General features: G+C 44.9%; 1 protein-coding gene across 2 annotated transcripts in view; it reads left to right on the top strand.

Annotated features, from left to right (window-relative positions):
* LOC110508271 (pituitary adenylate cyclase-activating polypeptide type I receptor) overlaps positions 1–12,716 on the top strand; it is an 81,868-nt gene extending 69,152 nt beyond the window's left edge. Inside the window, exons 11-15 of one of the 2 annotated variants that reach the window (XM_090226136.1) lie at positions 3,173–3,264; positions 3,810–3,893; positions 9,912–10,041; positions 10,148–10,189; positions 10,979–12,716. In XM_090226136.1, the coding sequence (XP_090082262.1) occupies positions 3,173–3,264; positions 3,810–3,893; positions 9,912–10,041; positions 10,148–10,189; positions 10,979–11,197 (567 nt within the window). In that variant the 3' untranslated portion in view covers positions 11,198–12,716. The remainder of the gene's footprint in view (positions 1–3,172; positions 3,265–3,809; positions 3,894–9,911; positions 10,042–10,147; positions 10,190–10,978) is intronic. The other variant, XM_090226137.1, reaches the window with a different exon arrangement.
* The last annotated feature ends 685 nt before the right edge of the window (positions 12,717–13,401 follow it).

Raw genomic sequence — 13,401 nt, 5'->3', positions numbered from 1 at the left:
GTATATAGCCTCCACATTGACTCTGTACCGTAATACCCTGTATATAGCCTCCACATTGACTCTGTACCGTAATACCCTGTATATAGCCTCCACTTTGACTCTGTACCGGTACCCCCTGTATATAGCCTCCACATTGACTCTGTACCGGTACCCCCTGTATATAGCCTCCACATTGACTCTGTACCGGTACCCCCTGTATATAGCCTCCACATTGACTCTGTACTGGTACCCCCTGTATATAGCCTCCACATTGACTCTGTACCGGTACCCCCTGTATATAGCCTCCACATTGACTCTGTACCGTAATACCCTGTATATAGCCTCCACATTGACTCTGTACCAGTACCCCCTGTATATAGCCTCCACATTGACTCTGTACCGTAATACCCTGTATATAGCCTCCACATTGACTCTGTACCGGTACCCCCTGTATATAGCCTCCACATTGACTCTGTACCGTAATACCCTGTATATAGCCTCCACATTGACTCTGTACCGTAATACCCTGTATATAGCCTCCACTTTGACTCTGTACCGGTACCCCCTGTATATAGCCTCCACATTGACTCTGTACCGGTACCCCCTGTATATAGCCTCCACATTGACTCTGTACCGGCACCCCCTGTATATAGCCTCCACATTGACTCTGTACTGGTACCCCCTGTATATAGCCTCCACATTGACTCTGTACCGGTACCCCCTGTATATAGCCTCCACATTGACTCTGTACCGGCACCCCCTGTATATAGCCTCCACATTGACTCTGTACCGTAATACCCTGTATATAGCCTCCACTTTGACTCTGTACCGGTACCCCCTGTATATAGCCTCCACATTGACTCTGTACCGGTACCCCCTGTATATAGCCTCCACATTGACTCTGTACCGGTACCCCCTGTATATAGCCTCCACATTGACTCGGTTCCGGTACCCCCTGCATATAGCCTCCACATTGACTCGGTTCCGGTACCCCCTGTATATAGCCTCCACATTGACTCTGTACCGTAATACCCTGTATATAGCCTCCACATTGACTCGGTTCCGGTACCCCCTGTATATAGCCTCCACATTGACTCGGTTCCGGTACCCCCTGTATATGGCCTTGTTATTGTTATTTCATTGTTGTTGTTATTTTTTTAACTTTAGTTTATTTACTACATTTATTTAGTTTTTTGTAAAACTGCATTGTTGGTTAAGGGCATGTAAGTAAGCATTGCACGTTGAGGTCTACACTTGTTGTATTCGGCGCATGTGACAACATGATAACATTTGATTGGAAAAGTAGTGCACTATGTAGGGAGTAGGGTGCCATTTCTCAATAACTATAATATTGCCATGTTGTGTTGTTGTCATGTTGTGTTGCTGCCATGTTGTGCTGCTGCCATGTTGTTGTCATGTTGTGTTGTTGTCATGTTGTGTTGCTGCCATGTTTTGCTGCTGCCATGTTGTTGTCATGTTGTGTTGTTGTCATGTTGTGTTGCTGCCATGTTGTGCTGCTGCCATGTTGTTGTCATGTTGTGTTGTTGTCATGTTGTGTTGCTGCCATGTTGTGCTGCTGCCATGTTGTTGTCATGTTGTGTTGTTGTCATGTTGCGTTGCTGCCATGTTGTGCTGCTACCATGGTGTTGTCATGTTGTGTTACTGTCATGCTGTGTTGTCATGTATTGCTGTCATGTTGTGTTGTCATGTGTTGCTGCCATGCTGTGTCGTCATGTGTTGCTGCCATGCTGTGTCGTCATGTGTTGCTGCCATGTTGTGTTGCCATGTGTTGCTGCCATGCTGTGTTGTCATGTGTTGCTGCCATGCTGTGTTGCCATGTGTTGCTGCCATGCTGTGTTGCCATGTGTTGCTGCCATGCTGTGTTGTCATGTGTTGCTGCCATGCTGTGTCGTCATGTGTTGCTGCCATGCTGTGTCGTCATGTGTTGCTGCCATGTTGTGTTGCCATGTGTTGCTGCCATGCTGTGTTGTCATGTGTTGCTGCCATGCTGTGTTGCCATGTGTTGCTGCCATGCTGTGTTGTCATGTGTTGCTGCCATGCTGTGTTGTCATGTATTGCTGCCATGTTGTGTTGTCATGTGTTGCTGCCATGCTGTGTTGTCATGTATTGCTGCCATGCTGTGTTGTTGTCTTAGGTCTCTCTTTATGTAGTGTTGTGTTGTCTTAGGTCTCTCTTTATGTAGTGTTGTGTTGTCTTAGGTCTCTCTTTATGTAGTGTTGTGTTGTCTTAGGTCTCTCTTTATGTAGTGTTGTGTTGTCTTAGGTCTCTCTTTATGTAGTGTTGTGTTGTCTTAGGTCTCTCTTTATGTAGTGTTGTGTTGTCTCTCTTTATGTAGTGTTGTGGTGTCTTAGGTCTCTCTTTATGTAGTGTTGTGTTGTCTTAGGTCTCTCTTTATGTAGTGTTGTGTTGTCTTAGGTCTCTCTTTATGTAGTGTTGTGTTGTCTCTCTTTATGTAGTGTTGTGGTGTCTTAGGTCTCTCTTTATGTAGTGTTGTGTTGTCTTAGGTCTCTCTTTATGTAGTGTTGTGGTGTCTTAGGTCTCTCTTTATGTAGTGTTGTGTTGTCTTAGGTCTCTCTTTATGTAGTGTTGTGGTGTCTCTCTTTATGTAGTGTTGTGGTGTCTCTCTTTATGTAGTGTTGTGGTGTCTTAGGTCTCTCTTTATGTAGTGTTGTGTTGTCTCTCTTTATGTAGTGTTGTGATGTCTCTCTTTATGTAGTGTTGTGTTGTCTTAGGTCTCTCTTTATGTAGTGTTGTGGTGTCTCTCTTTATGTAGTGTTGTGGTGTCTCTCTTTATGTAGTGTTGTGTTAGGTCTCTCTTTATGTAGTGTTGTGGTGTCTCTCTTTATGTAGTGTTGTGTTGTCTCTCTTGTCGTGAAGTGTGTTTTGTCCTATATTTGTATTTTTAATCCCAGGCCCCCGTCTCCACAGGAGGCCTTTTGCCTTCTGGTGGGCCGTCATTGTAACTGACTTGCCTCGTTAAATAAAGATCAAATCAGATTGAGAATCTATTATATCTCCTCCCCACATTAATACAACTTCGTCTGACCGGTCTTAGATCTACTGCATTTTGGTAGATTGAGTTTTGGTGTGTATTCTTGTGTTAAAACTTGAAAAGTAATGATGATAACAGTAATGTAATAACGATAATCATCCTTGCTATGTGCTTCTCTAGATCAACTTTGTCCTGTTTGTTGGGATCATAGTCATTCTGGTCCAGAAGCTGCAGTCTCCTGACATCAGAGGGAATGAGTCCAGTATCTACCTGTAAGTACCTGGTCTTAGCCCATCCTCTGTGTCCAGTATCTACCTGTAAGTACCTGGTCTTAGCCCTACCTCTATGTCCAGTATCTACCTGTAAATACCTGGTCTTAGCTCCACCTCTATAGCCACATGTCTATGAAGGCTGCTGGAATCTTTAGCTCATCGACATAATGTGGTCTGTTTATATTAGCCGCGGTCTAGTCTTTTATAAGAAGAGGTGTTTAATGAGACTGTCTGATGTGCTGTATAGTTAAGACTTCTGTGTGTGACTGTGTGTGTTTTACTGGTGGTGTCTGTCTGTGTCTGTCCGTCTTTGGGTCTGTCTGTCTGTCTGTGTCTGTCCGTCTTTGGGTCTGTCTGTCTGTCTGTGTCTGTCCGTCTTTGGGTCTGTCTGTCTGTCTGTCTGTGTCTGTCCGTCTTTGGGTCTGTCTGTCTGTGTCTGTCTGTCTGTCTGTGTCTGTCCGTCTTTGGGTCTGTCTGTCTGTCTGTCTTTGGGTCTGTCTGTCTGTCTGTCTGTCTGTCTGTCTGTCTGTCTGTCTCTATTGTAGCAGCTGTGCTCAGAAATGCTTCAGTGAGCCCACTCAGGCTGTACAACATTCCTGCAGGATGTCAGAGCTATCAGTCATCACACTGTAAGTCTGTGTGTGTGTGTGTGTGTGTGTGTGTGTGTGTGTGTGTGTGTGTGTGTCTGTGTGTCTGTGAGTTTCCTCATATGTTAAAGTCTGAGTGTTATTCTTAGTCAGGTCAAATAAAATTGTATTTGTCGCATACACATGTTTAGCAGATGTTATAGCTAAATGTCTGTGTTCCTAGCTCCAACAGTGCAGTAATATCTAACAATTCACAACAAAACACACAAATCTTAAAGAAAAATAATGGAATTAAGAAATATATAAATATTAGGACGAGCGATGTCGGAACCAACTCATTCAAATTTGTTTCTTTATTTTTACTATTTTCTACATTGTAGAATAATAATGAAGACATCAACACTATGAAATAACACATATGGAATCATGTAGTAACCAAAAAAAGTGTTAAACAAATCAAAATATATTAAATATATTTAGATATAAAATAGATTCTTCAAAGTAGCCACTCTTGGCATTCTCTCAACCAGCTTCACCTGGAATTATTTTTCAACCATCTTGAAGTTCCCACATATACTGAGCACTTGTTGGCTGCTTTTCCTTCACTCTGCGGTCAAAATACCATCTCAATTGGGTTGAGGTTGGATGATTGTGAAGGCCACGTCATCTGATGGAGCACTCCATCACTCTCCTTTTTGGTCAAATAGCCCTTACACAGTCTGGAGGTGTGTTGGGTCATTGTCCTGTTGAAAAACAAATGATAGTCCCACTAAGCGCAAACCAGATGGGATGGCATATCGCTGCAGAATGATGTGGTAGCCATGCTGGTTAAGTGTGCCTTGATTTCTAAATAAATCACAGACAGTGTAACCAACAAAGCACCATCACACTTCCTCCTCCATGCTTCACAGTGAGAACCACACATGCGGAGATCATCCGTTCACCTACTCTGCCTCTCAAAGACACAGTGGTTGGAACCAAACATCATCAGATCAAAGGACAGATTTCCTCCGGTCTAATGTCCATTTGCTCGTGTTTCTTGGCCCAAGCAAGTCTCTTCTTCTATGTGTGTCCTTTAGTAGTGGTTTCTTTGCAGAAATTCAACCATGAAGGCCTGATTCACACAGTCTCCTCTGAACAGTTGATGTTGAGATGTGTCTGTTACTTGAACTCTGTGAAGCATTTATTTGGGCTGTAATTTCTGAGGCTGGTATCTCTATTAAACTTATCCTCTGCAGCAGAGGTAATTCTGGGTCTTCCTTTCCTGTGGCGGTCCTCATGAGAGCCAGTTTCATCATAGCACTTGATGGTTTTTGCGACTGCTCTTGAAGAAACTTTCAAAGTTCATGACATTTTCCGTATTGACTGAACTTCATGTCTTAAAATAATGATGGACTGTTGTTTCTCTTTGCTTATTTAAGCTGTTCTTGCCATAATATGGACTTGGTCTTTTACCAAATAGGTCTATCTACTGCATACCACCCCTACCTTGTCACAACACAACTGATTGGCTCAAACATTTTAAGAAGGTGACTCCCTCATGAAGCTGGTTGGGAAATGCCAAGAGTTTGCAAAGCAGTCATCAAGGCAAAGGATCTCAAATATAAAATATATTGTGATTTGTTTAACACTTTTTGGGTTACCACATGATTCCATATGTGTTATTTCATAGTTTTGACATCTTCACTATTATTCTACAATGTTGAAAAATAGTACTTGGCGCTCCAATACCGCTTGCCGTGCAGTAGCAGAGAGAACAGTTTATGACCAGGGTGGCTGAAGTCTTTGACAATTTTTAGAGTCTTCCTCTGACACCGCCTGGTATAGAGGTCCTGGATGACAGGAAGCTTGGCCCCAGTGATGTACTGGGCAGTACGCACTACCCTCTGTAGTGCCTTCCGGTCGGAGGCCGAGCAGTTGCCATATGATGCAACCAGTCTGGATGCTCTCGATGGTGCAGCTGTAGAACCTTTTGAGGATCTGAGGACCCATGCCAAATATGTTCAGTCTCCTGAGGGGGAAAAGGTTTTGTATTTTCCTCTTCACGACTGTCTTAGTGTGTTTGTACCATGATTGTTTGTTGTTGATGTGGACACAAAGGAACTTGAAGCTCTCAACCTGCTCCACTACAGCCCTGTCGATGAGAATTGGAGCGTTCTTGGCCCTCCTTTTCCTGTAGTCCACGATCATCTCCTTTGTCTTGATCACATTGAGGTTGTTGTCCTGGTACCACACGGCCAGGTCTCTGACCTCCTCCCTATAGGCTATCTCGTTGTTGTTGTTGGTGATCAGACCTACTACTGTTGTGTTGTCTGAAAACTTAATGATTGAGTTGGAGGCGTGCCTGGCCATGCAGTCATGAGTGAACATGGATTACAGGAGTGGACTGAGCACGCACCCCTGAGGGGACCCGTGTTGAGGAATACTAAAGTGGACCTGTTGAGTCCTGCCTTCACCACCTGGGGACGGCCCATCAGGAAGTCCAGGACCCAGTTGCAGAGGGCAGGGTTCAGACCCAGGGCCCCAAACTTAATGATGAGCTTGGAGGGGACTATGGTGTTGAAGGCTGAGCTGAAGTCAATGAACAGCATCTTACATTGGTATTCCTCTTGTCCAGATGGGATAGGGCAGTGTGCAGTGCGATGGCGATTGCATCATCTGTGGATCTATTGGGGCGGTATGCAAATTGAAGTGGGTCTAGGGTGCCTCTCAAAGCACTTCATGATAACAGAAGTGAGTGCTACGGGGCGATAGTCATTTAGTTCAGTTACCTTTGCTTTCTTGGGTACAGGAACAATGGTGGTCATATTGAGGCAAGTGGGGACAGCAGACTGGGATTGGGAGAGAAGAGATTGAATATGTCCGCAAACACTCCAACCAGCTGGTCTGTGCATTCTCTGAGGATGCGGCTAGGGATGCCGTCAGGGCCGGCAGCCATGTGTGGGTTAACACGTTTAAACGTCTTACTCATTTTGGCCACGCAGAGCGAGAGCAGTCTTCGGGTGTGGCCCCCGTCGTTGGCACTGTGTTATTCTCAAAGCAGGCGAAGAAGGAGTTTAGCTTGCCTGGGAGCATGACGCCGGTGTCCGCGAAGTGGCTGGTTTTCCCTTTGTAATCCGTGATTGTCTGGAGTCTCTGCCACTTAGGTCTCGTGTCTGAGCCGTTGAATTGCCACTCCACTTTATCTCTATACTGACATTTTGCCTATTTTATTGCCTTACGGACTGTTTGTATTCAACCATGTTCTCAGTCACCGTGGTTAAATGCATTTGTTAGCGCTTTCAGTTTTGCGCGAATGCTGCCATCTATCCACAGTATATGGTTCAGGTGGATATTAATAGTCACAGAGGGAACAACATCTCCTATGCACTTCCTGATGAACTCAGTCACTGTGTCAGTGTATACGTCAATGTTATTCTCAGAAGCAACCCGAAATCTGAGTGTTAGTCTTAGTCAGGTTGTAGTGGTGTTGTTGTCGGGAGGATGTCTGAGTGTTAGTCTTAGTCAGGTTGTAGTAGTGTTGTTGTCAGGAGGATGTCTGAGTGTTAGTCAGGTTGTAGTAGTGTTGTTGTCAGGAGGATGTCTGAGTGTTTGTCTTAGTCAGGTTGTAGTAGTGTTGTTGTCAGGAAGATGTTTGAGTGTTGGTCAGGTTGTAGTAGTGTTGTTGTCAGGAGAATGTCTGAGTGTTTGTCTTAGTCAGGTTGTAGTAGTGTTGTTGTCAGGGGGATGTCTGAGTCTTAGTCAGGTTGTAGTAGTGTTGTTGTCAGGAGGATGTCTGAGTGTTAGTCAGGTTGTAGTGGTGTTGTTGTCAGGAGGATGTCTGGGTGTTAGTCAGGTTGTAGTAGTGTTGTTGTCAGGAGGATGTCTGAGTGTTTGTCTTAGTCAGGTTGTAGTAGTGTTGTTGTCAGGAGGATGTCTGAGTGTTAGTCAGGTTGTAGTGGTGTTGTTGTCAGGAGGATGTCTGAGTGTTAGTCTTAGTCAGGTTGTAGTAGTGTTGTTGTCAGCAGGATGTCTGAGTGTTTGTCTTAGTCAGGTTGTAGTAGTGTTGTTGTCAGCAGGATGTCTGAGTGTTTGTCTAAGTCAGGTTGTAGTGGTGTTGTTGTCAGGAGGATGTCTGAGTGTTTGTCTTAGTCAGGTTGTAAGTAGTGTTGTTGTCAGGAGGATGTCTGAGTCTTAGTCAGGTTGTAGTAGTGTTGTTGTCAGGAGGATGTCTGAGTGTTAGTCAGGTTGTAGTGGTGTTGTTGTCAGGAGGATGTCTGAGTGTTTGTCTTAGTCAGGTTGTAGTAGTGTTGTTGTCAGGAGGTTGTCTGAGTCAGGTTGTAGGAGTGTTGTTGTCAGGAGGATGTCTGAGTGTTAGTCAGGTTGTAGTGGTGTTGTTGTCAGGAGGATGTCTGAGTGTTTGTCTTAGTCAGGTTGTAGTAGTGTTGTTGTCAGGAGGATGTCTGAGTCTTAGTCAGGTTGTAGTAGCGTTGTTGTCAGCAGGATGTCTGAGTGTTTGTCTTACTCAGGTTGTAGTGGTGTTGTTGTCAGGAGGATGTCTGAGTGTTTGTCTTAGTCAGGTTGTAGTAGTGTTGTTGTCAGGAGGATGTCTGAGTCTTAGTCAGGTTGTAGTAGTGTTGTTGTCAGAAGGATGTCTGAGTCTTAGTCAGGTTGTAGTAGTGTTGTTGTCAGGAGGATGTCTGAGTCTTAGTCAGGTTGTAGTGGTGTTGTTGTCAGAAGGATGTCTGAGTCTTAGTCAGGTTGTAGTAGTGTTGTTGTCAGGAGGATGTCTGAGTCTTAGTCAGGTTGTAGTAGTGTTGTCAGGAGGATGTCTGAGTGTTAGTCAGGTTGTAGTAGTGTTGTTGTCAGGAGGATGTCTGAGTCTTAGTCAGGTTGTAGTAGTGTTGTTGTCAGGAGGATGTCTGAGTGTTAGTCAGGTTGTAGTGGTGTTGTTGTCAGGAGGATGTCTGAGTCTTAGTCAGGCTGTAGTGGTGTTGTTGTCAGGAGGATGTCTGAGTATTAGTCAGGTTGTAGTAGTGTTGTTGTCAGGAGGATGTCTGAGTGTTAGTCAGGTTGTAGTGGTGTTGTTGTCAGGAGGATGTCTGAGTGTTTGTCTTAGTCAGGTTGTAGTAGTGTTGTTGTCAGGAGGTTGTCTGAGTCAGGTTGTAGGAGTGTTGTTGTCAGGAGGATGTCTGAGTGTTAGTCAGGTTGTAGTGGTGTTGTTGTCAGGAGGATGTCTGAGTCTTAGTCAGGTTGTAGTAGTGTTGTTGTCAGGAGGATGTCTGAGTGTTAGTCAGGTTGTAGTGGTGTTGTTGTCAGGAGGATGTCTGAGTGTTTGTCTTAGTCAGGTTGTAGTAGTGTTGTTGTCAGGAGGTTGTCTGAGTCAGGTTGTAGGAGTGTTGTTGTCAGGAGGATGTCTGAGTGTTAGTCAGGTTGTAGTGGTGTTGTTGTCAGGAGGATGTCTGAGTGTTTGTCTTAGTCAGGTTGTAGTAGTGTTGTTGTCAGGAGGATGTCTGAGTCTTAGTCAGGCTGTAGTGGTGTTGTTGTCAGGAGGATGTCTGAGTATTAGTCTTTGTCAGGTTGTAGTAGCGTTGTTGTCAGGAGGATGTCTGAGTCTTAGTCAGGTTGTAGTGGTGTTGATGTCTGAGTATTAGTCTTAGTCAGGTTGTAGTAGTGTTGTTATTAGGAGGATATATAATGTTGCCTGTTAGTTGTTTTTGTTGTGTGTTTGTTTCTCTTAGGTTGTGACAGGAATGTATTGGTTGTTCGACGGTTGTAAGAGTGTTGTCTTGTTGTTGTTCTAAGATTGTTACAGTGTAATGTTGTGTATTAGTTGTTCTAAGGTTTCTGCTGTAATGTGTATGTTGTGTATTTGTTGTTCTAAGCTTGTAACAGTGATGTGTGTTCATTTTATTATAGTTGTATTAGTTGTGCTAAGATTGAAACAGTGCAATATTGTGTATTGGTTTTTCTAAGGTTGATACAGTATAACGTTGTGTATTTGTTGTTCTAAGGTTGTGACAATGTTGTGTTGTGTATTGGTTTTGTATAAGTAGTAACAATATGATGTGTTGTTGTCAGGCGTCTGGCTCGGTCCACCCTTTTACTCATCCCCCTCTTCGGGATCCACTACACTGTGTTTGCCTTCTCACCAGAGGACGTCAGCAAGAAGGAGAGGCTGGTGTTTGAGCTGGGCCTGGGATCTTTCCAGGTAACACACTCCTTCTAAGACGGTGGGTTAGTGGAATAGCAGTAACTCTGAGAGCATTGTTGAAAAGTGCAATCGAACTCATCTCTCTTCTTCTTTTCCTTTCCAGGGTTTTGTTGTGGCTGTCCTCTACTGTTTCCTCAATGGAGAGGTAGGAGGCTTCTTTACCCTCTCTAGACATGGTATCTGATGTGAATGGCATCTGATGATAGCATCAGCTGATTATAGCCCAGTGTCATTATGAATAACTGCCTGCAGTATTATACTAAGTAGTAGTGTTAGTAACCACCTAGTGGACTAGACTGTTACATTATAACTCTGTTATTGTTTAGTAACCACCTAGTGGACTAGACTGTTACATTATAACTCTGTTATTGTTTAGTAACCACCTAGTGGACTAGACTGTTACATTATAACTATGTTATTGTTTAGTAAGCACCTAGTGGACTAGACTGTTACATTATAACTCTGTTATTGTTTAGTAAACACCTAGTGGACTAGACTGTTACATTATAACTCTGTTATTGTTTAGTAAACACCTAGTGGACTAGACTGTTACATTATAACTCTGTTATTGTTTAGTAAACACCTAGTGGACTAAACTGTTACATTATAACTCTGTTATTGTTTAGTAACCACCTAATGGACTAGACTGTTACATTATAACTCTGTTATTGTTTAGTAAACACCTAGTGGACTAAACTGTTACATTATAACTCTGTTATTGTTTAGTAAACACCTAATGGACTAGACTGTTACATTATAACTCTGTTATTGTTTAGTAAACACCTAGTGGACTAAACTGTTACATTATAACTCTGTTATTGTTTAGTAACCACCTAATGGACTAGACTGTTACATTATAACTCTGTTATTGTTTAGTAACCACCTAATGGACTAGACTGTTACATTGTAACTCTGTTGTTGTCTGTTATTCCAGGTGCAGTCTGAGATCAAGAGGAAGTGGCGTAGCTGGAGGGTGAACCGGTACTTTACCGTGGATCTGAAGCATCAGCAGCGCCACCCATCCCTGGTCAGCAACGGTGTCAACGGAGGAACACAGCTCTCCATGCTCAGTTCCAAGAGCTCCTCCGCCTTACAGATACGCATGGTGGGCCCCCTGGCCGAGACACCGTCCACACTCAACCTGCCCACCTGATTGGCTGAGACACCGTCCACACTCAACCTGCCCACCTGATTGGCTGAGACACCGTCCACACTCAACCTGCCCACCTGATTGTCTCAAACCCCTGGCCGAGACACCGTCCACACTCAACCTGCCCACCTGATTGTCTCAAACCCCTGGCCGAGATACTGTCCACACTCAACCTGCCCACCTGATTGGCTGAGACACCGTCCACACTCAACCTGCCCACCTGATTGTCTCAAACCCCTGGCCGAGACACCGTCCACACTCAACCTGCCCACCTGATTGTCTCAAACCCCTGGCCGAGACACCGTCCACACTCAACCTGCCCACCTGATTGTCTCAAACCCCTGGCCGAGACACTGTCCACACTCAACCTGCCCACCTGATTGGCTGAGACACCTAGCTGAGACCTCGCCCACCCTTAAACAGAATACCTGAATTGGCTGAGACCCCACTCGCCCACCGGATTGTGTAATTGGCTCAGACCCCTCACCAACCACTTATCTTCCCAGACAATGCAGATACATGTCCTTTAGTTATCTTCAGGCCCTCTTCTTCCCAGACAATTCAGATTCATGTTATTTAGTTATCTTTAGAAAATAAGAAGAGTTGATGCTCTCTTACAAATAATATGTTCAAACATAGAGTAACTAACTCCTCCCACTAGCTAGGCTCTCTCGTATAGTAACTAACTCCTCCCACTAGCCAGGCTCTCTAATAGAGTAACTAACTCCTCCCACTAGCCAGGCTCTCTCATAGAGTAACTAACTCCTCCCACTAGCCAGGCTCTCTCGTATAGTAACTAACTCCTCCCACTAGCCAGGCTCTCTAATAGAGTAACTAACTCCTCCCACTAGCCAGGCTCTCTCATAGAGTAACTAACTCCTCCCACTAGCCAGGCTCTCTCGTAGAGTAACTAACTCCTCCCACTAGCCAGGCTCTCTCGTATAGTAACTAACTCCTCCCACTAGCCAGGCTCTCTAATAGAGTAACTAACTCCTCCCACTAGCCAGGCTCTCTCATAGAGTAACTAACTCCTCCCACTAGCCAGGCTCTCTCGTAGAGTAACTAACTCCTCCCACTAGCCAGGCTCTCTCGTAGAGTAACTAACTCCTCCCACTAGCCAGGCTCTCTCGTAGAGTAACTAACTCCTCCCACTAGCCAGGCTCTCTCGTAGAGTAACTAACTCCTCCCACTAGCCAGGCTCTCTCATAGAGTAACTAACTCCTCCCACTAGCCAGGCTCTCTCGTAGAGTAACTAACTCCTCCCACTAGCCAGGCTCTCTAATAGAGTAACTAACTCCTCCCACTAGCCAGGCTCTCTCGTAGAGTAACTAACTCCTCCCACTAGCCAGGCTCTCTAATAGAGTAACTAACTCCTCCCACTAGCCAGGCTCTCTCATAGAGTAACTAACTCCTCCCACTAGCCAGGCTCTCTCGTAGAGTAACTAACTCCTCCCACTAGCCAGGCTCTCTAATAGAGTAACTAACTCCTCCCACTAGCCAGGCTCTCTCGTAGAGTAACTAACTCCTCCCACTAGCCAGGCTCTCTCGTATAGTAACTAACTCCTCCCACTAGCCAGGCTCTCTAATAGAGTAACTAACTCCTCCCACTAGCCAGGCTCTCTCATAGAGTAACTAACTCCTCCCACTAGCCAGGCTCTCTCGTAGAGTAACTAACTCCTCCCACTAGCCAGGCTCTCTCGTAGAGTAACTAACTCCTCCCACTAGCCAGGCTCTCTCGTAGAGTAACTAACTCCTCCCACTAGCCAGGCTCTCTCGTAGAGTAACTAACTCCTCCCACTAGCCAGGCTCTCTCATAGAGTAACTAACTCCTCCCACTAGCCAGGCTCTCTCGTAGAGTAACTAACTCCTCCCACTAGCCAGGCTCTCTAATAGAGTAACTAACTCCTCCCACTAGCCAGGCTCTCTCATATAGTAACTAACTCCTCCCACTAGCCAGGCTCTCTAATAGAGTAACTAACTCCTCCCACTAGCCAGGCTCTCTCATAGAGTAACTAACTCCTCCCACTAGCCAGGCTCTCTCGTAGAGTAACTAACTCCTCCCACTAGCCAGGCTCTCTCGTAGAGTAACTAACTCCTCCCACTAGCCAGGCTCTCTCGTATAGTAACTAACTCCTCCCACTAGCCAGGCTCTCTAATAGAGTAACTAACTCCTCCCACTAGCCAGGCTCTCTCGTAGAGTAACTAAC

The sequence above is a fragment of the Oncorhynchus mykiss genome, chromosome 28 (genome assembly GCF_057628025.1).
Source record: "Oncorhynchus mykiss isolate SJ-2025 chromosome 28, ASM5762802v1, whole genome shotgun sequence".
Classification (NCBI taxonomy): domain Eukaryota; kingdom Metazoa; phylum Chordata; class Actinopteri; order Salmoniformes; family Salmonidae; genus Oncorhynchus; species Oncorhynchus mykiss.
The sequence above is the reverse complement of the archived record's forward strand: the minus strand, read 5'-3'. Positions and strand labels throughout refer to the sequence as shown.